This window comes from Myotis lucifugus, unplaced genomic scaffold, assembly GCF_000147115.1.
Source record: "Myotis lucifugus unplaced genomic scaffold, Myoluc2.0 scaffold_103, whole genome shotgun sequence".
Taxonomy (NCBI): domain Eukaryota; kingdom Metazoa; phylum Chordata; class Mammalia; order Chiroptera; family Vespertilionidae; genus Myotis; species Myotis lucifugus.
In genome coordinates, this window is record NW_005871151.1 from 3,257,925 (window position 1) to 3,284,163 (window position 26,239).

Sequence of the window (26,239 nt, forward strand, 5' to 3'; positions counted from 1 at the left end):
TAAACCTACTTTTATCTCTCTGCTTTTCTTTATAGTCAGGTGTTTTATAATAACAAACAGTAACAAAGGCTTTTTTTTTTATTACTTAAGATATTCAGCGGCTTTTGTCTTCCTAGCGTCAGCAGTAACGTCAGAGGATTGTATCCAAGGAGCTAAATGTGCAGGACCCAGGGTCAGAGCAGCTGAATACACCAACCTCAGAAAACACAGACAATGAATTGCAAATGACACTCAAAACAAAACGAGAAAAAAAACCTTCACACAGAAAACTACAAAAGAACTCTACAGACACTGAATTGGCTTTCTGTACACACTGATCCTGCTTAACTGTGTGTGGTAACTAACCGAATGTTTCAGATACTCATGGCCACAAAATAAAGGCTTTGGGAGGGGGGGCGGGTTGTGGAGAGAGAAGTTACAAAAATAAAAATATTATTTATTTCCTTCAAGTCTCTTATTTTAAAAACACACACATACCATTCAATAAGTGGAGATAGAAGCAGCCCTGTCTATTTCAATCTTCAAACAAACACACTAAAGAGTGGCATTAGCGATGAAGTGATTAGTCTTCCGTTAATTCTGCTGAAGGTTCTACACAAAAGGTGTATTGTTTCAGCTGGGATTCACATCATGAAACAAAATGGTTTGGTAAACCCAATAGAAGTGATAGCCCTTTCATGACACACAGGGTTCAGTACTGTATATTTCAACTTGTTAGCAAGTCAGAAGCACAAGCGGGAAATCAGCCTATACTGCAGCCGAGAATGAATGGGAAAGGCTAAATTGATGAGCCGCTGTTTAGATTTTCCCACTGGGAATTATTCTGAACTGTCGAGGCATTACATCATTCAGGTAAATGGTAGCAAGACAACATGCTTCTTATTTCTTTATGGCCAACCAAAGGGCAATATAAAAACTTGAAAAGAAATACAGACTCTTTATCCATAATGAGAAATAAAATTCCTTAATTGTCAAATTATAGTCAATTGCAGCTGATTCTTGGTAACGGAGAGCTAACTGCATTCTGGTTGTAAACCAAACACAATGCAAAAACCTTTTACAGGTTTTTTTAAATGAAGCTCCTTATACCATACTTTAAATCAGAGACAAGTCATATTGATGTCATTGACATATATGAAAGTAAAATTTATTACACTTATTAGGATTTAAATTATTTAAAAAAAACATTTCAAAATGTTTATAAGCAAAACTTTTTTTGCCTCGTATTCTCTTTGTATCAACTTCAAGATAAAAGCCAAACTCGTTAATATATGGCATCTCTACACCTATAATATACTAAATAGTCACATCAAAGTAGCAAGACTTCCTCATGAAATGGTTGCTTATAATATCCATACTCATAAGGATACTAGTGTCTTTTAAGACTTAGTTCAATTCTCCTCTTCAAAAACAGCCTACTCTCTAACCTTAAGTGACCTTTCTGCTCTTCTTCCCTTAGATTCTGGCTGTGGGTCTATTATAGAATTTATCATACTATATGAATTACCATTTTATTTGTTAGTCTCTCTTACTAGACTGTGAACTCCTTGAGGACAGGTGTCCTCATCTCTATTTTCAGGTTTCAGCCCCACTGTCTGATCTATAGTTGATGCTCAATAAATGTTATAGATGGGTATACAGATAAATTAATAGATGGGTGGATGAAAAGGAAGCAAAACATAAAGAAGAAAGGAAAATGAGTTCAGAAATTGGTGTGACATGAATTGGATGTTTCAGGAGCTATAGGAGTAATTGCATGGATGTAATGGGTTCAATGACTGTCATCCAGACAATTACTAAATACATTCTAATACACATCATGCATCTTTATTTCCTCTTCCTCTCCACCCTTAACCTTGCGTTTTCTGCTCTTTCTTCCATCTCTCTGGATTAATAACTTACATTTCACAGGGCTTTCTCTTCATACTTACCCCTTCATAATTCTGTGACATTTATTGTATGTCCCTTTGCTTAGTCAAGGGGACAAGTTCAGAGAAGTTTTCTCCATTTTTGTTTAAGCTTTAGACATGATAGGGGCAGCTGCAAGTATTGCAGAATTCCATAGGCAACCCTCTGAGTTTGGTAACACTTAGTTGTTAGCAAAGCCTGATTGGCCAGACACGCAATATTAGTGAAGTAAGAATAAAGACATATCTTTTATCCCAGTATTTAGAAGCAAATTCAAGAAGGGAATCTTACCCATAGCTTGTTTTCCCATGGCACACTGATATGTGTTTCTTGGGGACTGGTTATGATGAGGGTATGGAATCAGGCCCGCACAAACTCCAAGAAGAGTAAAGGGTTCAATCTCCAAGTGGGTGGTATCTCTAGCAAGTTAATTAAGAATAGACATCTTAGGCACCACCAAGTATAAAATAAATATCACTGAAAGGGTATGAAAATATTACTAAGTCCCTATAGGATCTAGATAATAATATTTAAGTTTATATAAATATATATAATAAATTTATATAATAAAACCTCAATAACAAAATTTGATGCAAATAAAACTGAAAAAATATAATAAAACAAATTTTTTAGTGATAGAAGCTTCTATTATTTGTAGAAATACAAGAGAAGGAAAACAGTATGGAATGTCTATATAAAAAAGTATTATTATATACTAACTACTAATAACAACAACTAGCATTTATAAAGAAATTATTAATCAAGCATATAGGAATGCAGATCAAAAACATCCACATGGATAACTTGCTTTTCTTCACTTTTCCAACTTAGATCAATGAGAAAGTTGTATCACCATTTTATTTTAAATATATCTTTATTGATTTCAGAGAGGAAGGGAGAGGGAGAGAGAGATAGAAACATTAATGATGAGAGAGAATCATTGATCGGCTGCCTCCTGCATGCCCCGCACCGGGGACTGAGCCCACAACCTGGACATGTGTCCTTGGCCAAAATCGAACCCAGGACTCTTCAGTCTGCAGGCTGACACTCTATCAACTGAGCCAAACCAGCTAGGGCTGTATCACCATTTTAGAGGGAGAAATACATCCCCTTTAAGAATAGTTACTATAGTCCTAGATGGGCCAATGCCATAACCATTAGCTAAGTGTAGCTATTAAGCACTTGAAAAGTTACAACTAGTACGACAAAAGGACTGAATTTTAAAATTTTACTTAATTTTAATCACCTTACATTTTATTGATTTTAGAGTAAAGGGAGAGGGATAGACAAAAACATCAATGAGAGAGAAACATCAATCAGCTGCCTCCTGTATGCCTCCTACCGTGGATCAAGCCTATAACCCAGGCATGTTCCCTGAATGGGAATTGAACCGGTGGCCTCTTGTTTCATGGGTTTACTCTCAACCATTGAGCCACACTGGCTGGGCTAATCACCTTAAATTTTAGAAGTCATATTTAAATTGAAATAACTTAGTTCAATCATTTTAAACCTTTTAGTTACGTTTGTAACAACTTAACATTTGTGAGTCTACTTTTTCAACTGTTAATGAGATCAGATCAAGTATTTCCAATAAAATTTAGCATCCAAATTGAGATGTGCTGTTAAGTGCACACCAGATTTTAAAAACTTAAAAGAAAATGTAAAATATGTTCATATTTTCATACTGATTACATGTTGACATGACAACATTTTAGATATATTGGGTTAAATAAAATTACTGAAATTAACTTCATCTGTTTCTTTTTTACTTTTTAAATGTGGCTGCTAGAAATTTTAAGTTATATAGGTGGCTTGCATTTTATTTTTATTGGATAGCTCCACTATAGACATTGAACACAAAGTAAGACTTTACATACTAAATGTCAGAATCTTTGTTACTTTCATAATACATTTTTGCAGAAAACTCAGTTTTGGCTAAATGATTAAGCAATTCGGAAAATATCTGAGAAAGAGCAGCCAAATTATTTTTAGGTCTTTGCTGAAAGTAACAGATATCACATCCAGGATCTGTGGTCTCTGTTGCCTGTCTATCCAGCAGTTCTCAACCTGTGGGCCACGACCATTGGAAAACACATATAGCATATCAGATATTTACATTACGATTCATAACAGTAGCAAAATTACAGTTATGAAGTAGCAACGAAAATAATTTTATGGTTGGGGGTCACCACAACATGAGGAACTGTATTAAGGGTCGCGGCATTAGGAAGGTTGAGAACCACTGGATGCCTTCCTCAAGTGTTTCTGAAGCATAACTTCAATCATTTCAATGGCTTATAGTACCTGTGAAGAGAAGTAATTTCCAACATAACCCAATCCATCATAAAAAGAATAGTTACAACACACATGACAGAGGACCTCCTGCTTATTTATCTTTTTGTGTATTGAATTATGTCTCTAGTTGGGTTATAGAATGAACCCCAATACTCTTAGACACGTTAGAACTTTGTCAGGAGAGAGGAAAAGTACTTTGAGAGATTCATACCTTTAAGGAATTAAAATTCTGATTAAAAGCATTATTAACTAACTTATAATTAGACAAAAATAAAGTAGTATATTTCATTTGATAGCAGGAAACAGAAAAGTACTTTCTCATTAGAGGACATAAGTAGTTATCAGCTGGTAGTATCAAACTCCCTAACTATTTAACAATATAGTCCCATTTCAGGTAAGCAGTACATCAGTAACATGCAGCAGACAGCAAGTTATATAAATGTCCTCTAGTGCTTCTAAAAATATCACTGTTCTAGGAGAAACACTGTAAACATAGCACCATTTCATGTTTATATTACACATAAGTTTAGAGGCATCTTAACTGCATACTATGTAGGGAATTCCTGCATTGATAATAAGAATCCAAATGTCCACTGATAAAATCCTCTCCAGAAGAGATAAATACATCTTGTACATATCCTGATTCATTAGTTCAATTTTGTTAGTAATTAAATATTAAAATCAGAGCAGCAATTCCTTTTAAAATATAAATACTAAGTGTAAAATGCATAGGAAAGATAATTAAGTCTAAAAATGACTTGTTCGCAGTTTTGTTATATTCTTACATTGAGATAAATGATGGATTATCGTTTATTATAAAACAGTATACTTCTAGCAAAGGACACAATAGAAAATTTGAAGATGAAATGGAACGAGAAGGTAGTTTCTATAAGCAGGTTTTACTTATGGTTGTTACAGATCCTACTTACTTATTAATTGTATGCTCATAGAGTGCGATGTTACAATCATTTTCTTCATTCACATCTAGATATTCCACCAGACTCTCATGTAAGAAATCTTCAAAATTTCTGGGAAAATATTGGTGAAGCATACATTACTAAAAAGCATTTAATTACAATATTATATATGTAATATTGGAAGATCTGGCTTTCATTTACCCAAAGCAACCTTCTCTCCCAGAGAGTATCAGAACAATGGGATACTTGAAACATGCTATTCTTGGGTCATACAATGATCACAAATCACCGATCAGTAAAACATCTGTGATTCTTGTCAATCTGGTCCCCAATCTAAAAATATCTTTGATGACTTTAGAAACTCCATATGATGAGAGCCCCACAGTGTCTATATCAACATATTAATGAAAGTCTGTCTTTTACTACAAACACTTAATAGTACACTAATTTACACCAAGAATCTGGAATTCTCATGATCTAAATTGATAAATATTTTACAATATCCAAGCAAGTTCACATAGTGAAAAATGGATTTTTAATAGGCTAATATATTTAGTGAGGAGGAATTAAAGGATTAAAAGTGAAAATATACTATTCTTAAAAGCTCAGATAAAATAATGTTACTATTGCCCTGACTGGTTTGGCTCAGTGGATAGAGCATCGGCCTTGGGACTGAAGGGTCCCAGGTTTGATTCCGGTCAGGGGCATGTGCCTTGGTTGCTGGCACATCCCCAGTGGGGGGTGTGCAGGAGGCAGCTGATCGATGTTTCTCTCTCATCAATGTTTCTAACTCTCTATCCCTCTCCCTTCCTCTCTGTAAAAAAATCAATAAAATGTATTTTAAAAAAATAATGTTACTGTTGATTATATCATGTGAATACTAAAGAGACTCATAAGTTTTGCTTTTGGCCACTTACCTGTACCCCTGAGCCAGCTCTTCCATATGCTTATTCGTGACTGCAGGCTTTTGTTTCTTAACTATTATGTAGGGTCTGGAATGGAAAAAAATAAATTCATAGTAGTTCAACAGAAAAATTAAGTCAGCAAAAAGTTTACTATAGGGAAATGCGGGGACCTGTAAATATAAGCAAACTTATTTCTGCACTGCTTGAGGACACCAGGTAATTTTTACATGTGAATGCACAGAGGCTTCTTTTCTCTCTCTCACATGCACATGCACAGACAGACACATCAGCCTATGTCTGTATGTGTGCACAGATACATGTACACACATCCAGTACTTTTCCAAGTATCTTAGGAAATACTTGGTTATGAGTGAAAAGGCAATTCAAAAATGATACTCAATGAAGTCTAAAAAGGATATAAATCCTTTAGTGTCACATTTTAAACTGTGTAAATGCATCATACTACAAGCATCTCCTATTTCATACTGGAAATATGTCATCTTCCACCCAAGAAGTTAGCGGGCAGAGAAGAGCTGTCACTGAGGTTTACAATGGCATTTTGTAGTGAGGGCCTGACGAATATCAGCTGTTTAGAGTGATCTGCTTTAGGGTAAACATCACTGGGCTACAGAGCAGGCTACCGAAAGCTACACATGACCAAAAAGAGTGGCAGTCAGTTTGCAGAGAATAAATTTTTTTTACTTTGTAATTTTAGCAGCATACTGGGTATAAGGTAGAGGGAGCTTTGGGTCTACATGTTCTGGTAGATTAAACTGTAACTGTCAGTGTTGATTTGCCTCCGAGCGCTTCACCACCACGAGGAAACACTGACACAAAGGATGGCATGCAGCACTGAAACGTCAAGGGCTGTTCTTATTTGGATAAGCAGCTCTTACAGAGGAGCAAGTCACCAGCAGACACTTGTGCCCCGTACCCTAAAATCCAAATGACTATTGGAGGACTAATGAGCACTTTTAAATAGTTACGAGGAGCTGTACAATTACAAGTTGCTGAAAAATGAACCGGGTGAACTTTTTGTGGAAATAATCTTCAAGGGCTGCAGTTTAGTTCAGGTTAAGGAACCCAGAAGTGATGACAGAGCAGTAGGAGGGAGAAGTTCACATTTAGCTACTTCAGTTACCTTTTACTTTTACTCAGTATATTCTAATTCTTCCTGCCAAATCTATGATATGCCATTATAAAATTACTTCTAAAAAAGAATTCATTTTCTTTTAGACTATGCCATATTATTTTAGATGTAAGGAAAGAGGAAAATCCTAAAGGAGTAACCTAGAAAATGCCATTGCTCCCCCCCCTCCTAAATGGACCAGGTCAGCCACAAATAAGCACTTAATACGTGTGCCTGGCACCCTACATGCACTAACCACAATCCATGATTTTTATTCTTGCCATTCCTTAGCTTTTCTCCTTCCCTCCAAGTAACACAATCCTATTCATCCTTCAAAACTCAGTTTATAGTTATAGAACGTAGTGGGTAAAACAATGAGTGTTGGAGTCAAATAAACTCCAAATACTTTCCAGTAAAATGCAAACTCTACCAGTATCTAGCTTTGAGTAAGTTACTTAGTTTCACAAAACCCACTTCATTTGTTAAATGAAAATAATAATCGAACCATAAAGGGTTGAAGGTAAAGCCTTATATATAAAACATCTATTAAAATAATAAATAATGGCTATCATGTACTACTAGCATAGTTGGTTGTTATTAGTAATTATTTTTGCTTTTGCCAGCAGGCTGAGCTCTCTGATGGCAAAGACTCATTAGTCTTTGAATCTTCAGTACCCAGGATGCATATTCATGAGGTGTTTGCTAACTGAATGAAATTTATCTTAACAATGAAAGAAGTTAAAGCAGATTAAAAAATAAAAAGGTCTATTTCTTTCCAAAGTAAACATAGATTCTTAAAAACTCTTTTTAGCAACTTATACCTGCACAACCTTCCTCCATCAGAAGAAATATAGACACATCGATCTGTAAGATTTGTTGAGATGGAGACAAATTCATTGATGTATCCTGCTCTTCGCATCAGTCGAAACGTATTCACTAGCTTCTTATGGTCTCGAATGACACCCAGGATGTTACCTAAGCAGAAAGAAGAATATTTAAGACAGAAATAAAAAAGAAATCTAAGAGGATTTAAAATATACACCCAATAAAAATGATAAGCAGCACTGAGTAGTCACTTGAAAATACTGTTAACACCTCTAGCCAGTCTCTAAGGCTGTAGGGAAGCAACAGAGTGGAGTGGTTAAGGGCAGCCTGAGGGACCTGAGTTTAGCGTGAGCCCTACCAGATGCTAGAAGAGTAGCCCTGGAAAAATTAGTCTCATTTTCCTCATCTGTCAGCACCATGCTGGAGGCACAGACTTGGATTCAGACCCCCTGGGTTTGAACACTGGCTCTACCATTTCCAAAGAGCCGATGTGATAGCTTGAGGATTCAGAGAGGTACGGGCAGAAAGTGAAGAGTAATGCTCACTCAATGTTGGCCACTGGGATACACTAAATGAGGCAGTCAGTGAATTGACATTTTCCTACTCACCAGCCCATGCAGTAAAGGACTGAGTCCTCCCAGGGTGGGAGGAAGAGGATTGTCGGGGCTAAGTGGTCAGGATGAGCACATGGAGCACAATGATGAGGGGACAGGCAACCAAACCGCCAAATCTCAAGTAGAAAGGGCACATTTGCTAATGAGTTTCGAAGGACTCCGAAGGGGGTTGCAAGGGGTAGGTGAAAGAAATGACTAGAGCATGAATGTAAGGAAAGGAACCCTTTTGCCACAAGCTGTTAACAATCGATTACCAAGTGACTGAATATAAGTCAACTCACTGTCGGGGCTGATCTGTTTATTTTTGCAGAATGCCACACATATTTAATTTCAACTTAAAGATATCATGTTGAGGCTTATTCCACTGTGCATATGCTGATAGCTGCAAAAGTACAGAAAGCAGCCAGTCTTTGCCATGTTACCCTCTAGCTCTGATAGCTGTATCCTTGCAGAACCTGGATGATCCAGCCAATGGAATAACGATTTTTGTTACCATTTTCATACCTTTAAATTAACGTCAACCCGGGCCCAGGATAAAAGTATATTTGTGTTTTAAATACATGAATAATAATGGCTTCCCTTCCCCTCCCCCACAGACTGTTTATGAGCAACATGTCTCCATAGTATGCTCACCATTGAGGAAGACGAGAAACACATTTGGGTAAGAGAGCTCTTCTCCACATAATAAATTCACATCTTCTACTCCCAGGTTACTGGCTAATCTAACAATGGGTCCATCTTCCATGTCAGTCGTGATGTGCGTCATAAGGGCCAAGTTTTTTACCAAACCACATGCCTAAAGGACAAAAGATAGTCATTTCTAAGAATGAGCACCAGTGATACAAAGTACAGTTTGTGTCCAAAAATAGTTCGACTTTTTGCTGATACAATGTAAAGCAGTACAACCATGTAGGGGACAGGTTGGCAATTTATACAAAAGCCTTAAAAAAGTACATACCCTTTAACCAAAGGAATGTATCTTAAGGTCACAAGAAAGGGTATACACATAGATTCAGTCACAGAACTGCTTAGCACTGTACTATTTGAAAGTGCAAATAATGAGAGCATCATAAACACCACCATCCCCAAAAGAAAATGATTCCATAAATTATTATTCCCAGACAATAGAACATCATAGTCATTAAGATGCATTATATAAAAACATTGATAAATATGGACACATAAAATTTCTGGCCTGAAATGAGAGATAGTCTATAAAATAATTAGCCAGTACTCTATAAAGCTTCTTGGTCATAAAAGGCAAAGAAAGACTGAAGAACTGCTCCAGATTAAGAGACTAAGAGGACACGACAACGGAAAGCAATGTATAATCCTGGATCAGAAAAAAGACATTAGTGGGACAATTGACAAATCTGAATAAGATCTATAGGATATAGTACTATTAGCAATGATACCTTCACGAGGTTGATAACTATGCTATCGTTATTTAAGATGCTCACATTTGGGGAATTTAGGTGAAAGATTATGAAAATTCTTTTATTTTATAACTATTTGCATGTCTAAAATTATTCAAAATAAAAAGGAAATAAAAAAATTTTAACTTCTATACAACCAAAATCTAAAACAAAAATATAAGTAAATATATAATATAGCAAACAGATATGTAAAGATTGCATTTTCAATTATTAAAAACCATCTGCTGTAGTGATGCACAAAATAGGTATCTCATCGGGATCAGTGAAGCAACCTTTAGGAAATTTAGAGTTTCAAAGCTCAAGATGTTTTTTTATGTAAATTTAACAAGCTATATAATTTTAGTGTAAATTTCATATGGTTTAAGAAAAATTAGAATAATTTCTAAAAATTATACCCCTGCATAAACTATTTTTCATCACTCCCAAGTCATAATAAATTCCTACACTTTGAAACTTACATCTTTTATTTGTTATAATTACCTCATTTAATCATTCAGCATATATTTATGAGGCCTTTATTCTGAACAAGGCTCTGTGCTAGGAGCTTGGCATACATCAATGAACCCAACAAGGTTCCTTCCTTCCGAAGTTTACAATTTAGAACGAATACAATCAAGTGAAACCAACAATGGTTAACATGAGGAGAAAGGGTCATGACACAGGAAGCAGTAAGTGCTGTGGAAATACTTATTTAAACTTGTTGGTTTAATTTTAGGTAATTGCTTGTGTATCCGACATAACTGAATTGAAATCCACTTTAGGTCTTGGGCTGTGTGCTCCCAGTTGGCTGCAATTGCAACTATGATGTTCGCTAAGGACACCTAAAGAAAATAAGGAGAAGCTTAAAAGAGCTCCTCATAAGTAAAATAATGGGTCTCTCAATTTTCCTTCACATTCTTGTCTCCTCTCCATTGCATGGTTGGATTCTTGGGTTAACTAAACAAGCCAGAAAATTTGGTCCATGTTTCTATTTAGATGAGATACTAAATCAAATGCTTCTGTAGGTACTGATTCTGGAATGATACTGATGTTATCCTGTCAAGCTGCATTAATACTTCTCAGCCTGATAAGTGGCTGACCCAAAAAAGAATATGGCCTGGGGAAATGGAGCAGAACCAGAACACCACCAACAGGTATTAACTCTGACACAGCACAGAGACCCCTCAGGTACCTTACCTCTCCTTCAGGAGTGTCTGAAGGACAGAGCATTCCCCACTGAGATGGTTGGAGCGATCGAGGACCACTCACTTTTCTTGTTTTTTCAAACTGGGAAGAGATTCTTGTCATCATGCCCAGTGCGGATATATATGACAAGCGAGACAACACTTGAGTCACACCTTGACGGTCCATTTTAAATCTCTTTAGAGACCAATTTCCCTGTAGAGAGAAGACACAGAACCCCTGATTATTAATAAATTCTCTAATACTTCCCAGTTACTCTGAGAAGTTCATTGTAGGAACTACATGTTTACAAAATTATATTCAGCAATCAAAATATCACAATTAAAATAAAATTAGCCAGGTCACTTGCTGGGGTTTTCTAGGAATTTAATGAATATTACCTATAAATCATCGCAGAATGCTTTGATGGATCAACCTTATCACATCAAAGCAGTTATTTTCTGAAGAACTAATTATATCCCAAACAAGTGAGTTCAACTAGAGATTTCCACTCGAAGCAATAAGCTCACTAAGAGAACAGTAGCAATTTCTACACATGTTGGAATGTGCCATTATTTAAATGTCTTCCAAAATTAGTCTTAGAGAAAAATATAGCAACAGAAAAATGACTCTAATAGCCGTTATCAGGGATAATGAAGAAACTGTAGGCTTCTTAATTAAGGCTAAAACCTTCATATATATTCATATTAAGAAATATTATATCTCCTCTGTGGCTATCATGTCAATCTTAAAATAGATCCATATGAACTAAATCTTGAATATTAAACTTAATTTACCTTTTATGTGTTAAATATATTATATTAAATATACTACTTAATAGTTATATTAACCGCACGTATTAAATATTCTCAATGATAATTTAAAGATTAAGGTTAGAAACTGTTAACTTTTAAAGTCATTGATAACATGAATTAATGGTAGAAAATAGTATGCATAAAAGAGCAAAATAAGCTCTAGCTGGTTTGGCTCAGTGGATAGAGCATCAGCCTGAGGACTGAAGGGTCCCAAGTTCGATTCCAGTCAAGGGCACATGCCTGAGTTGTGGGTGTACAGAAGGCAGCCAATCAATGATTCTCTCTCATCACTGATGTTTCTCTCTCTCTCCCTCTCCCTTCCTCTCTGAAATCAATAAAAATATGTATTTTTAAAAAAGCAAAATAAAATAATTCAATAATCTTTGATTCAAAAGAAAAAAAATTACATCTGCCAAACAGTGGTTCTTCATTTTTCTTTTGAAAATCTGATCCAATCTATGACTGTTTTCTTGATAAAAATACACATAGATCATGAACACAAAATTTTTCATTCAATTTCCAAGGAGGACTCACTGATCCTGTGTTAAAACCCCTCACAGAAAAATTACTAGGGTTTCAGAAGCAGATGAGGTGGTTTGTTTGAATTAAAATATGTGACGTTAGTGTGCTCCATCACAAATTAAAATTTAATCATTATTACTGTGAAAGTCTATCACTTCAAGAACTTAAGTTTTTGATAACATGGAAAAGAGCTAAATTCTAAGAAACTATTGTTACAAAGCAAAGAAATAAAGCAAATACATTTATCACATAAGTTAACTTCTTTCCTGCTTTTCCTGTTAACTCCTTTTATGCTTTGAATGAGAATGAACTTCATGAACTGACTTATGCCCAAAGAGTAAGAGTAAGGTAAATAAATAGACTGCACAGAACTGAAATAAGGCAGCAGCTGCTGGCAAAAGGGAAGTATATGGGGAGTGAAGCCAAGATGTTCAGCAAGAGAATTTGGTCTAGTATTCTGCAGGAATACTACAAATACTGCAGGAGTATTACAAAAGGGAGAGAGAGAAACAGACAGGGTCTAAAATCGCTCTTCTGAGAAAATTTATTTGTTGAAAATATTCTACTAATGGCAACACAGAATTTTAGAAGCTGACTATCTTCTGGTTGTCTACAAGTTGGGGTACATCTGCAACAAGGTCTGCTACTAACTTTTCTAATAAGCAGTCTTCTTGGGGAGATAATGCAGTATTACTTAAAGGCGAAAGAACTACTTAGATCAGCTATTATGACCTGAAAATCATGGGAAAGCAAGGAAAAGTAATCCTAACAGAAATGTGTTTAAATGGTCTCTGGAGGCTTCTCTTCAAATATCAGGGGATCTACTTTCAGGCAAATTTGGGCCACAAGAGCTAAATGTGCCTAAATAGGCGCAAAGGCCTGGCTCTTCTCAGGTTTAGATGTAGCTGTCAATGTAAGGGCTGCTCACATAGACTGCAAATTTCTAAAGTCAAAGACTGCAAATCTGCCACTAATTCTTTCATTAAGGGAATCAATGTGTAACATTATACTAATCTTTTGTTGAGGCAAAATCCCATCCATAAAACTAATTTTATGTCTGGCACACAAAAACGTAAACCAGACTTTATCAGATAGACCTATAGTTGTTACACTTTAGGAAAGGGAGCAAGAACCTATCTGATAACCCTTTATGAACAGCCAGAGGCTCTGAAACACAGCAGCTGCAGAGGCCTGAATTTATCTCTATGTGAGAAAGAACTGATAGCCCTTTGAGGAATATAGACCTACAATGAAATGAAACATTTTGTACTGTTATGGACAAAAGCTGTCATTAATAAACCTATGTGTAATATGCTCATTTTATTACAGAAAAAAATGGGGAAACATATATATGAAAAGAATGACTATTAACGGTGAAACAAAGAATATACCTATTATTGCCTCGTATAATACAGACTATAATTTGGCAATAAAAGTCATATAGCAACAAAAATTCCTACTGATAACATTTAAACTGTAGACTATATTTCAAAGTAGACAACTTGTGATTTGTAAACATCCTTTTACATATATACCAGAGGCCCGGTGCATGGATTCCTGCACTGGTGGGGTCTCTCAGCCTGACCTGCGGGGATTGGGCCGAAACCAGCTCTCTGACATCCCGAGGGGTCCTGGATTGCAAGAGGGTGGTTCTCAGGTGATGCACCCCGGAATCGGGCTCCCTCCTCTCTGGTTCCAGGTGCGTCACCCGAGAACCACAGCTGCCAAGTCACTGCAGTTCGGCAGCTCCTGCATCGATCATCTGTCCCCTGGTGGTCATTGCGCATCATAGCTACCAGTCGGACGGTTGGTCAGTTAGGCATATATACATATATTTTTTCCACGTAGATTCTTAAAGTACTTTAAATTTTCATTCTACTGAATAGATTTAAAAAAAAAACTCTAGGGACTGTCTAGCCTGCAGGCTATATAAAGCTCGAGAAATCATTTGGTCTGGCCCTGCCAAGGCATTAGGGGTGAGTTAATTAAATGTCTGACCAAATACTTATAGCAGGCTCATTTTTAAGTTGGTAATTTTGTGTGGTCTGTGAATGATGTTATAAATATCCCAATGGCTTTTGGCAGAAAAAAGGCTCCCCACCCCTGCAATGAATGACTGAAGACTTACAGTAGAAATGGCATTCACCATGCCATTGGTAATCTGGTCTTGACGCATGTGTTTGACTACATCAAACTGGGCTGCTCTTTGCTTAGGAATCACCTGGTCTGCAATCTTCTTCATTTCAGAATTAAATTTTTTGAACAAATCTTCAAAAAGAAGAGATAAAAGCTAAAAAAAAAAAAAAAGTATATGGTGAACTTTCAAAATGCATTACTAGCTTGTTTAATACACTTTAGGTTCTTATTAAACTGTTAAAAACACAAAATGAAGAAACTGCTTCAAACTGAAAAAATATATTTTAAAGTTCAACTTGACATAGATGAACCTTTTTAAAAAATATTTATTTTTATTGATTTCACAGAGGAAGGGAGAGGGAGAGAGAGAGAGATAGAAACATCAATGATGAGAGAGAATCATTGATCGACTGCTTCCTGCATGCCCCACATTGGGATCAAGCCCACAACCCGGGCATGTGCCCTGACTGAGAATGGGAACCATGAGCTTCTGGTTCATAGGTCAAGACACTCAACCACGGAGCCACGCCAGCTGGGTGGTGGTATAATTTTTTAAAGTTGTATCATACAGAGACACATTTTTAAGTATTTACAGAATGTGATTGATATCTGAGATATTGAAATGATTTGATACCCTAAAGATTCCACCAAAAAACTACTGGAACTGATAAGTAAATTCAATAATGTAGCAGGATACAAGATAAATATCCAGAAATCGGTTGCATTTTTATACAACAATAATGAACTATCAGAAAGGGAAGCTAAGAAAACAATCCCATTTACAATTGCATAAAAAAATAAAAACACACCTAGAAATAAATTTAACCGAGGTAAAAAAAACCTATATTTAGAAAATTATAAGACACTGAAAAAAGAAATTGAAGAAGATACAAATAAATGAAAGTACTTACCATGTCCATGGATAGAAAGAATATTGTTAAAATGTCCATACTACCCAAAACAATCTATAGATTCAACACAATTCTTATCAAAATACCAATGGTGTATTTCACAGAACTAGAACAAACAATCTAAGAATTTATACAGAACCACCAAAGATCCTGAATAGCCACAGCAATCTTGAAGAAAGAAGAATAAAGTTGGAGGAATCATGCCACCTGATATCAAACTATACTACAAGACCACAGTGATCAAAAAAGCATGGTACTGGCATAAAAACAGACATATAGATGAATGGAACAGAGTAGAGAGCCCAGAAAAACACCCAAGCTTAAATGGCCAATTAATATTTGACAAAGGAGGCTAGGACATACAATAGAGTAAAGACAGTCTATTCAATAAATGGTGATGGGAAAATTTAACAGATTATGTACAAAAAAATAAAACTAGACCACCTTCTGATACCATATACAAGAATAAACTCAAAATGGATTAAAGACTTAATTGTTAAACTCAATACCATAAAAATCTTAGAAGAAAACATAGGCAATAAAATCTCAAACATTTCTCTTAGTAATATTTTTTCTGAAATATCTTCTTGAGCAAGGGAAACAAAAGAAAAAATAAACAAATGGGACTACATCAATCTAAAAAGTTTTTACACAGCAAAGGAAGCCATCAACAAAATGAAAAGACAACCAACTGATTGGGAGAACATTAATATATGTGATATCTAAAATTTAAAGAACTCATACAACTCAACACCAAAAAGCCAAACAATAAATTGAAAAAAGGGCAGAGGACCTGAATAGACACTTTTCCAAAGAGGACACAGAAGATGGCTAATAGACATGAACAGATGCTCAATATTACTAATCATCAGAGAAATGAGAATTAAATCCACAATGAGATATCACCTCACACCTGTCAGAATGGCTATCATCAATGAATTAACAAAGCCTGGCCATAGTGGTTCAGTGACGGAGTATTGACCTATGAACCGCGAGGTCACAGTTCGATTCCAGTTCAGGGCACATGTCCAGGTTGCAGGCTCAATCCCCAGTAGGAGGCATGGAGGAGGCAGCCGATCAATGATTCTCTTTCATCATTGATGTTTCTCTCTCTCTCTCTCTTTCTCTCTCTCTCTCCTTTCCTCTCTGAAATCAATTTTTTAAAATATATTTTATTGATTTTTTACAGAGAGGAAGGGAGAGGGATAGAGAGTTAGAAACATCGATGAGAGACAAACATCGATCAGCTGCCTCCTGCACACTCCCCACTGGGGATGTGCCCGCAACCAAGGTACATGTCCTTGACCGAAATCGAACCTGGGACCCTTGAGTCCAAAGGCCGATGCTCTTATCCACTGAGCCAAAACTGTTAGGGCAATTAATTCCCTTTTAATGTGCACGAATTTCGGCTACTAGTAAACTATAATTTAAAAAATTAGATAAATTAAAAAAAAAGAAAAGAACTGATTTGATAATCAGATTTGTTAAACAACCCAATTTGTGGAATAGGGGGAGTGGGAGAGAGTTAAGGAGGACACAGATAAAACAAGATTGACTTCTATTGATAACTGAAGTTGCATGATGGATATATGTGAGCAAATTGTATTTGCTAATTCTATTATTAATATTTAATATTAAATTTCAAATATTTAATATTATTTTAATAGCTAATTCTATTTTTACATATATTTTAAATTTTGTACATGTTTAAAGATTTTTAATGAAAACTAATTCTAAACTTTATACGGAAAGCCAAGACCCTAAAATAGTCAAGACACTCCTGAAAAAGGTGAAGGGTCTGATGACTGCATAGACAAATTGACCAATGGGTACAACCAAGAGTCCAGAAAGAAACCCACACATATTTTAAAACTTGTTATATGATAGAGGTGGCACTTCAGATCATTGAGGAAATAAAGACTATATGATAAATGGTACTTGAACTTGCTATTCATTTGAAAAACAAATGAAATTGGATGGCTTACTTCATTCCATACACAAAAATCCATTCTAGATTACGAAAGAACAAATACCAAAGGCACAGGTTTAAAAATAAAAAAACAGTATTTAAAAATATATAGGCTTGACAAAACTGACCACAATTAAAATTATAAACTTTTAGACATCAAAGATCCCACAAAGTTTTGTTGTTTTAAAGGAAAAGAATCCAGACTGAGAAAAAGAATTAGCAACACATATAACCCAAAGTAGAAACCCAAGTATATAAAAAATCTTGAAATCAATAAGGAAAATGCAACAACTCAAATGGTATTTCAAAGAAGAAAAGCAAGAATCCTCAATAACCATATGTAAAAGAGGCTCAACCTCATTAGTAATGAAGAAAATGCAAATTAAGATCACAAGGAGATGCCACTTTACACCCATTAGATAATCTAGACAAAAATTTAAAAGTTTGATACTAAGTCATAGGATGAAGATTATCAGCAACTCACGTACAATGCAATGAACAAATATTTGGAAAACTAGTTTGACATTCTCCACTTATGTTCAAGATTTAACTTGACTCCAATGACTAGGCAATCTTATTTTTGTAATTTCTTGCATATTGGTGCCAGAAGATATTAATAAGAATGTTAATATTTTTAAAAAGGAAAATATACACTTATTGTTTACATAAAGAGGGATTCTAAAATTCAGTGAAATCTTGTAAGCTAAAGATTTTCTAAATTCTATACTATGTTCTTGAATGTTTACTACCCATTGGCAGTTTTTTTTTGACTCATAATGAAAAATTCAAAGCCAATGAATCTTCTTTAGCCATTACTGAAGAAAGAATTTCCTAAGTAGAATGTGATATTATGCTTCCCCCCCTTAAGTTAAACACAGCTTCCACTTTTCTATTAGAACTGACTTTGCAGATAGGAAAGCCAAGATTTTGGACTTGAATTTACCCTGTCAGAACAGTTCTAAAAAGAAAATTTCCTCCTCTAAAGAGCTTAATCCTTTCTTCCACTCAGATCCAGCAGTTTCACTCCTGGAAAGAAAGACTATGAGAATGGAAGCAGGTGCAGAGGGGTGAAGGGAGGAAGAAACCCATTTCAGCAACTTCCTGTGGAAACTGGCAAAAGGAACTTGAATAAGCATTCTCAACAGAAGCAAATGGCCTTAACTCACACCACAACAGCTCAGCTCTATTTTAATTAGTCTCTTACACTTAGACTTTTGTGTCTCAAATTATGACAAGGATTTTTTAAATCCCAGCTGAATGTGTTGTAGCCCCCTGATTCAAACACAAGGAAATGCTCCTGGTACTAAACAGGTAAAAAGTAAGAGCACACTCATCAGAACTACTGCCTAATTAATAAATGTCTCCACCCCTGAATTTTCAATTTAAGAGAAATGTTCTCCAGTTCACAGTGTAGTGAGACACTACAAGGCCAAATCACACAATAAGCCACATTATTTAGGTCAAGAGTGAAATGATTAAAAGGGATGGAATGCTGGTGATAATATTCAATACCTTTCGTTGCTAGTATGAGCCCTTTCAGTTTGCTTAAGACAGGAGTACTAAAGAGCACATTATATTTAAGGAAAAAATGCTGACAGCTCATCAATTGATTTTCAATGAAAATCCTAAAAAAATTAATAAAGAAGTTAAGCTGCTGAAACACAGTTTCACCAATTAGCTTAATGTCAGAGAATTCTAATTAGGCGTCTTGAGAATGCCATTTAGTGTTTAAGCTTTCAGAGTGCCAAATTCTCCTTTTCACACAAACTGGTTGCAAAATTAAAGACATTAGGCAGCCTTAATTACATTATCAGAACAGCTGGGATTAGGCAATCTCTGAAGTCAGGACGGCATTCTTTTGTCACAGGGTGGAAATCCCTGGCTTTCCAGGGTGCCGGATTTTGGTGCCGTTCCATATCTCACCCATACAAAGCAAGCTGCATTAGAAACAAAAAAATTGCAGACAAAGAATAGAGTAATGCTCAGCAAATAATGAACACATTACGGGAAAAGAAAAGGTAGGTGAAAAGGTTAAGCCTGAACTGGGTAGGTTTTGCTAACACCTCTCCGGCAGCTGGCCTGCCAGTCCTCAGGTGGCAGCAAGAATGAAGGAAAGCTCTGTGGACCCGTTTGGCCGGGGGATACAGCTCTGTTGTCTAAAGCTAAAGCACATTTATCCCCCCTCATCCCAGGGGGTGGGAAATTAGCAGCTATTGTTTTTACACATTTTAGCCAACACAATGCCTTTTATGTCTTTACATTGTTTAGAAAGTGATGTTTTCTTGCACATGGGAACCCTCATTTTAATTTTAATTTTTTAAGCAACAGGACAGTTTCTCCTCTACCCTCTCCTGACTCCATTCCTTATTCCTCTAAACAACCGACTCTTTTTTTTTTTAATGAACTCATTTAACTACATGATTTTCTTCTAATTAAAAAACTGTAAAAATTGGGACTGATGGTGGTGGGATACCAATAATCCCCTGAACAGTGGTCACCTGCCAAAACCCACCTGCTAGCATCAGCCATTAACCAAATAGAACCTCCCAAGTATTTAGATATTAACTTTCCCCCCAAACCTAAAATTGCTATAAATTTTTAGTTTTAGTTGTGGTAGTATCTGCTGGTTACCATCCCAATTATCACCATCAGCCATGCAGAATACTGCCATAGCCTCCAAACCACTCCACTCCTGGCCTGTTCATCTCCGAATCAGATCTCTCTAAACCAGTGATGGCAAACCTATGACACGCGTGTCAGAAGTGACACGCGAACTTATTTTTTTGGTTGATTTTTCTTTGTTAAATGGCATTTAAATATATAAAATATCAAAAATATAAATCTTTGTTTTACTATGGTTGCAAAGATCAAAAAATTTCTATATGTGACACAGCACCAGAGTTAAGTTAGGGTTTTTCAAAATGCTGACACGCCGAACTCAAAAGGTTCGCCATCACTGCTCTAAACTGCAAATTAGGTTGCATCATTTCCCTGATTAAAACTCTCCAATGGTTTCCCACTGCATGTAAAACTAAATCCACCCCCCTTCCATGACCTACAAGCTAGTTCTCCAATGTCATCTCTCACCACCTCCACACCCCATGCACTTCAGCCACAGTGACCCTCTTCCACTTTCTCCAGCACCAGAAACTACCTGGGGATGGATACCCCTGCTTGGGTCTCTTTCTGGAATGCAGTTCCCAGGGTTGTGAGAGAATGGCTTCACCTCATTCAAGTCTTAGCTGGCATAGCTGAGGGTTCAGCTTAAACATATAACTTTTTCAGAGATCTTTCTTGACCATCCTGACTAACACCCTTTCCCCCAGCAACACCTACCCCTCTCTAGCATTAGCAGTTTTTAGTCTTCTTTAAATACTTATAACTATCTAAAATTACCACATTATTTACAGTTTACTTGTTCATTGTCTCTTTTATCAAAATGCATACTCTTGAGAGCAGGTGACTCATAAAATCTCAGTCACCAATGTATCTCAGTGTAGAGTACTTTATCTGGAGATAGAGAGATGAATATAAATGGTTCCTGCCCTCAATAAACGTACAGTCTATAGATGGAAAGAGTGTGCAGGTAAAGAATTATATAGTAATTCAGCATGCAAATAAAGACCTGAACAAAGTGCTGAGGGCATTTGGAAAACAGAGCAATTAACTTATTCCTGGGGTTCACAGATGATTTCAGAAAGGATGACTCAAAGAATGATGAATGGGGGGAGAACCAAGATGGCGGCATAGGTAAACACCTGTAGTTGCTGCCTCTCACAACCACATCAAAACTACAACTAAAAGACAAAACAACTATCACCCAGAACTGCAGGAAAGCTGGCTGAGTGAAAGTTCTACAACTATAAGGAAAGAAAAAAGCGCACTGAGACTGGTAGGAGGTGCGGAGGTGCGGAGGCGCGCACTGAACGGGCTGGCAACTGGGTGTGCTGTTGTTGTTTTTTTCTATTTGGAGGGAGATACAAGCTCCCGTTTGCTCTGAACTCCAGTTCCGATCAAGACTCTGGGGACCCAGACTCATACGGAGAGAAACTGGACTGTCTGGCATCGGACCGGAACGCGAGGGCGGCTTTCTCTCAGAGGTGCTCACAGCAATCATTGTTCCTGCGCAGGGGCACCAGACACGAAGACATGGGGACCTCTCCGGTGCAGGGCTGACAGGCAGCCATTGCTGTTTGCTCTGCTTGCTCCACCCTGGTGATTCCCTGAGACCCCGCCCCACCCAATTTACAACCCCACCCAAGCTGTGCACAGCGGCTTTTGCATATGAATGGCCGGTCCTTTCTTTGCCTAAAACCTGTCAAACTGCAGCTGGGTCAGAGAGACCCAAAGCTTCCAAAAGTAGGCTCAAGGCCCAGCAGCATCCTGCCTTACTTCACAGCTGGGCCTCGTCTGGGCACTTCCAAACCCCATACAAAGAGGAGGAATCTGTGGATCTCTCTGTAGCCCCTGCTGGGTGGTCTCAGGCAGTGGCTGACTTTGCAACTCTTTGGAGATCCAAGAGCCAGTGTGCCCAGTGGTCTGTGTGAGACCATACCAGATTACAACTCTTCACATCCATAAGCGACACACTCAAGGGGCAGACTCAGTGATCACCAAAGCCCCACTGAAGCAAGTCCTGCCACATAAGGGTGTCTCCTGCACAGCAGTCCTTCCATTGTAGACATAGCTGGTCCTCACAGCCAACTGGCCTGAAGGTCAATTCCTCCCAGTGATACCAACAGCAATCAAGGCTTAACTACAACAAGACTGTGCACACAGCCCACAAAGGGGTGCACCAAGAGTGTCCACCTCAGGTGATTGGGGAGGCTGAGCCACTGGGCCCTATAGGACACCTACCACACAAGGCCACTCTTTCAACACAGGGAAGCAGCCAAAATGCAGAGACAAAGAAACATGTCATGAATGAAAGAAATGGAGGAAAGCAAACTACTGGATATAGAGTTCAAAACTACAGTTATAAGGTTATTCAAGAATCTTCTAAAAACCTCCGAAGAACTTAGTGAGATCTTCAAGGATCTTAGTGAGAATGCCAAAGAAATGGAAAAGGACCAGTCAGAAATTAAGCATATACTGACTGAAATAAAGAATAATATACAGAGATTCAACAGTAGACTAGAGGATCCCAAGAATCAAATCAAAGATTTGAAATATGAGGAAGCAAAAAACACCCAATCGGAAAGAAAAAAGAATCCAAAAATATCAAGATAGTGTAAGGAGCCTCTGGGACAACTTCAAGCGTCCCAACATCCGAATTATAGGGGTGCCAGAAGAAGAGAGAGAACAAGATATTGAAAAGCTATTTGAAGAAATAATGATAGAAAACTTCCCCTACCTGGTGAAAGAAATAGACTTACAAGTCCAGGAAGCAGAGAGAACCCCCAAACAAGAGGAATCCAAAGAAGACCACACCAAGATACATCATAATTAAAATGCCAAGGGCAAAAGACAAAGAGAGAATATTAAAAGCAGCAAGAGAAAAACAGTTAGTTAGCTACAAGGAAGTACCCATATGACTGTCAGCTGATTTCTCAACAGAAACGATGCAGGCCAGAAAGGAGTGGCAAGAAATATTCAAAGTGATGAATGCCAAGAACCTACAACCAAGACTACTTTATCCAGCAAAGCTATCATTCAGAATTGAAGGTCAGATAAAGAGCTTCACAGATAAGAAAAAGCTAAAGGAGTTCATCACCACCAAACCAATATTATATGAAATGCAGAAGGGTATTCTTTAAGAAGAGGAAGAAGAAAAATGTAAAGATAAAAAATTATAAACAACAAATACATATCTATCAACAAGTGAATCTAAAAATCAAATGAATAAAAAATCTGATGAACAGAATAAACTGGTGAATAGAATCAGAGGCATGGAAAGGGAGCAGACTGACAATTCTCGGGGGGAAGAGGGTGTGAGGGTGCGGGAAGAGATTGTACAAAAATCTTACATCTATGGACAAGGTCAGTCAGGGGGGTGTGAAGCATTGGGGTGGGGTGTGAACTGGGTGGAGGGGAGCTACGGGGGGAAAAAAGAGGAACATCTGTAATAATCTGAACAATAAAGATTAAAAAAATTTTTTTAAATGATGAATGGGTAGGAGCTCCTCATTAGGGGGAGAGGGAAAGGGAGATAAGGGAGGGGAGATTAGGGCAGAAGGCATAACTCAAAGGCACTTAAGATCAAAGAGCATCATCGTGTGTTTAAGGCGATGCAAGTGCTCACTTTGGCACAAGATCAGGCTATAAAAAGGTGTATAGAGGCAAGATCATCAAGGACCCCATTAGCCCTGCTAGAGTCTAAATTTTGTTCTACAGAGCAGACAGAACAAAGTTTATTAATTCCACACAGGGTTTTCAGGGAAAGGGCGAATAGGCAGAGAAACAAGCTCTTACATCCCACTTCAACCAGAGAAGCTCAACTTTTATTTATTTTAATGTTGGGATTCTAAGAGTTCATGCTTTAAAAACCTTGAAATCCACATCTGAAACTGAAGCTGAGGGATGCTCCTGGGAAAAGGACCCGTGCTTCAACTAATCTCAAATAAATGCTCAGGAATGTGTGAGGGTTGCTTTCTTTCCGCTAGGTGAATAGGCAGGCACCTGGACAGAGCCTCCGGGACAAACAGATAGAAGGAACAGCTAAGAATCAGAGAAGGTACACAGAGAAGTCAAATGTACTAGTTCTATATTAACTCTTAAGATGAGCTGGGACATGTGAATACTTGTTTTATGGGTCTTAATACACAAACACACATACACATCCTATATAATAAAACCCTAATATGCAAATTGACTGAACAGTGGAACGACCGGTTGCTATGACATGCACTGACCACCAGGGAGCAGACACTCAATGCAGGAGCTGCCCTCTGGTGGTCAGTGCGCTCCCACAGGGGGAGTGCCGCTCAGCCAGAAGCCAGGCTGACAGTTGGCGAGTGCATTGGCGGTGGCAGGAGCCTCTTCCGCCTCCGCAGCAGGGCTAAGGACTCCTTGGGGGATGTCTGCCTGCAGTCCTAAGCCGGCAGGTGGGCATCCCCTGAGGGGTCCCAAACTTCAAGAGGGCGCAGCCTGGGCTAAGGGACACCCCCTCTCCCCACCCAGTGCACAAATGTCGTGCACCAGGCCTCTTGTTATATATAATCTTGTATGCATGAAATTTTTCATAACTAAAAAGTACATACACAAAAGCAGGCATATGTCAATTTCTGTAGAAACACATGCATTTCATTGATTAAATCCCTCCTTAAGTAAGAAGGATTGGAAGTAATGGCCAAGCAACATTCACAGACATACTGCTTTGAATATCTGTTTCCAATTAATGAGGACAAATTGTTTTAGCATATGATTTCTTCTAAAATTGCAAAGCCTGACCTCCAAACTTGCCTCTGACAAAGGACTCAAAAATGAGGCCCATAAAGGTTAACATAAATTCACACATAGGCCTGAATGTCTGCAAGCCAAGTTTCTAATAGTACAACTTTAAAATGATAAAGATATTTGTATATACATAAGATACCTTTGAAAGGATAGAGTAAAGAAATGGAAAAGGGACTTTCACTGGAGAGAGGAACTAGGAAACTGGGTCATGGGTCAGGTGGGAAGGGAGGTCAGAATTGGGAGATTCATTTTTACTGTAAACTTTCTTATAATTGTCTGCAACCCGTTTAATGCTAATATGTTATTTTTAAAAGCATTTTTACTGTATGTTGTGATTTTTATTTTAATATCTGCTATTTGTTACTGCTTAATTTACTGTTTTATTTTTTTTAATCATAACATTGTTTATTTAAAAATTAAAAATACTTGTTTGAATTGGTAAGACAAATAACCATGAGAATAGCAAAAAGAGCATCTTATATCCCAACTGCGATTAAAAAACTAAATGGAATGTTTCAGCTGTTTGATGCAAGGAGACAGAACTCAGAGGTTTATAGCCAAGTTAACTGCCTTAAAACAAACAATAAGCAGAACACTCTTCAGAGGAATAGGACAGAATCTAGAGACTACAACTCATCATCCATAATGTTCATTAGGATACAATCCAAGACTATTAGACATATGAAGAAACAGAAAAATATGACCCATACTCAAGAGAAAAAACTAAGAGACTGATCATAAGATGACAGAGATGTTGGAATTATCAGACCAGGATTCTGAAGTAGCTATAAAATTCAAGGGTATAAATGAAAATATGATTGCAATGAATGAGCAAAGGGGTCTCAGTAGAAAAACAGAAGCTATAAAAATACCCAAATGAAAATTTTAGAAGTGAAAAATAATTATCTAAACTGGACAATTATCTAAGAGGATATTAGAGATGACATAAGAAATAAGTAAACCTGAAAGTAGATCAATAGAAATTATCCAATCTGAAGAACAAAATTGAAAATTAACAGAGCCTCAATATCCAAGTGTCTAACAATATAATTTGAATCAGAAGAAGAGAAACTAGTACAAAAAAGATAGCTAAAGAAATGAACCCTAAAAATTTCTCAAATTTGCTGAAAGACATAAATTTACAGATTTAAGAACTTAACGAACCCAGTACATCCACATGAAGGTAATTCTTTAAAACCAAAGATAAATAGAAAATATCAAAAGCAGCCAAGTCTATATTCTGGCATATTCTAGCTCTTTGATTTAAAGGCAATTTCTGATTTAAGTGCTGAAACATGAAG

The 26,239-nt window shown here is 37.1% G+C and overlaps 1 protein-coding gene across 1 annotated transcript in view; it reads right to left on the reverse strand.

The window, feature by feature from the left end:
- Positions 1–26,239, reverse strand: part of POLR3B (RNA polymerase III subunit B) — a 103,187-nt gene that overhangs the window by 43,983 nt on the left and 32,965 nt on the right. The window contains 7 exon segments of the mRNA XM_006092734.3: positions 2,200–2,327; positions 5,133–5,231; positions 6,038–6,112; positions 7,976–8,129; positions 9,227–9,389; positions 11,206–11,406; positions 14,656–14,817. Of these exon segments, the coding sequence (XP_006092796.1) occupies positions 2,200–2,327; positions 5,133–5,231; positions 6,038–6,112; positions 7,976–8,129; positions 9,227–9,389; positions 11,206–11,406; positions 14,656–14,817 (982 nt within the window).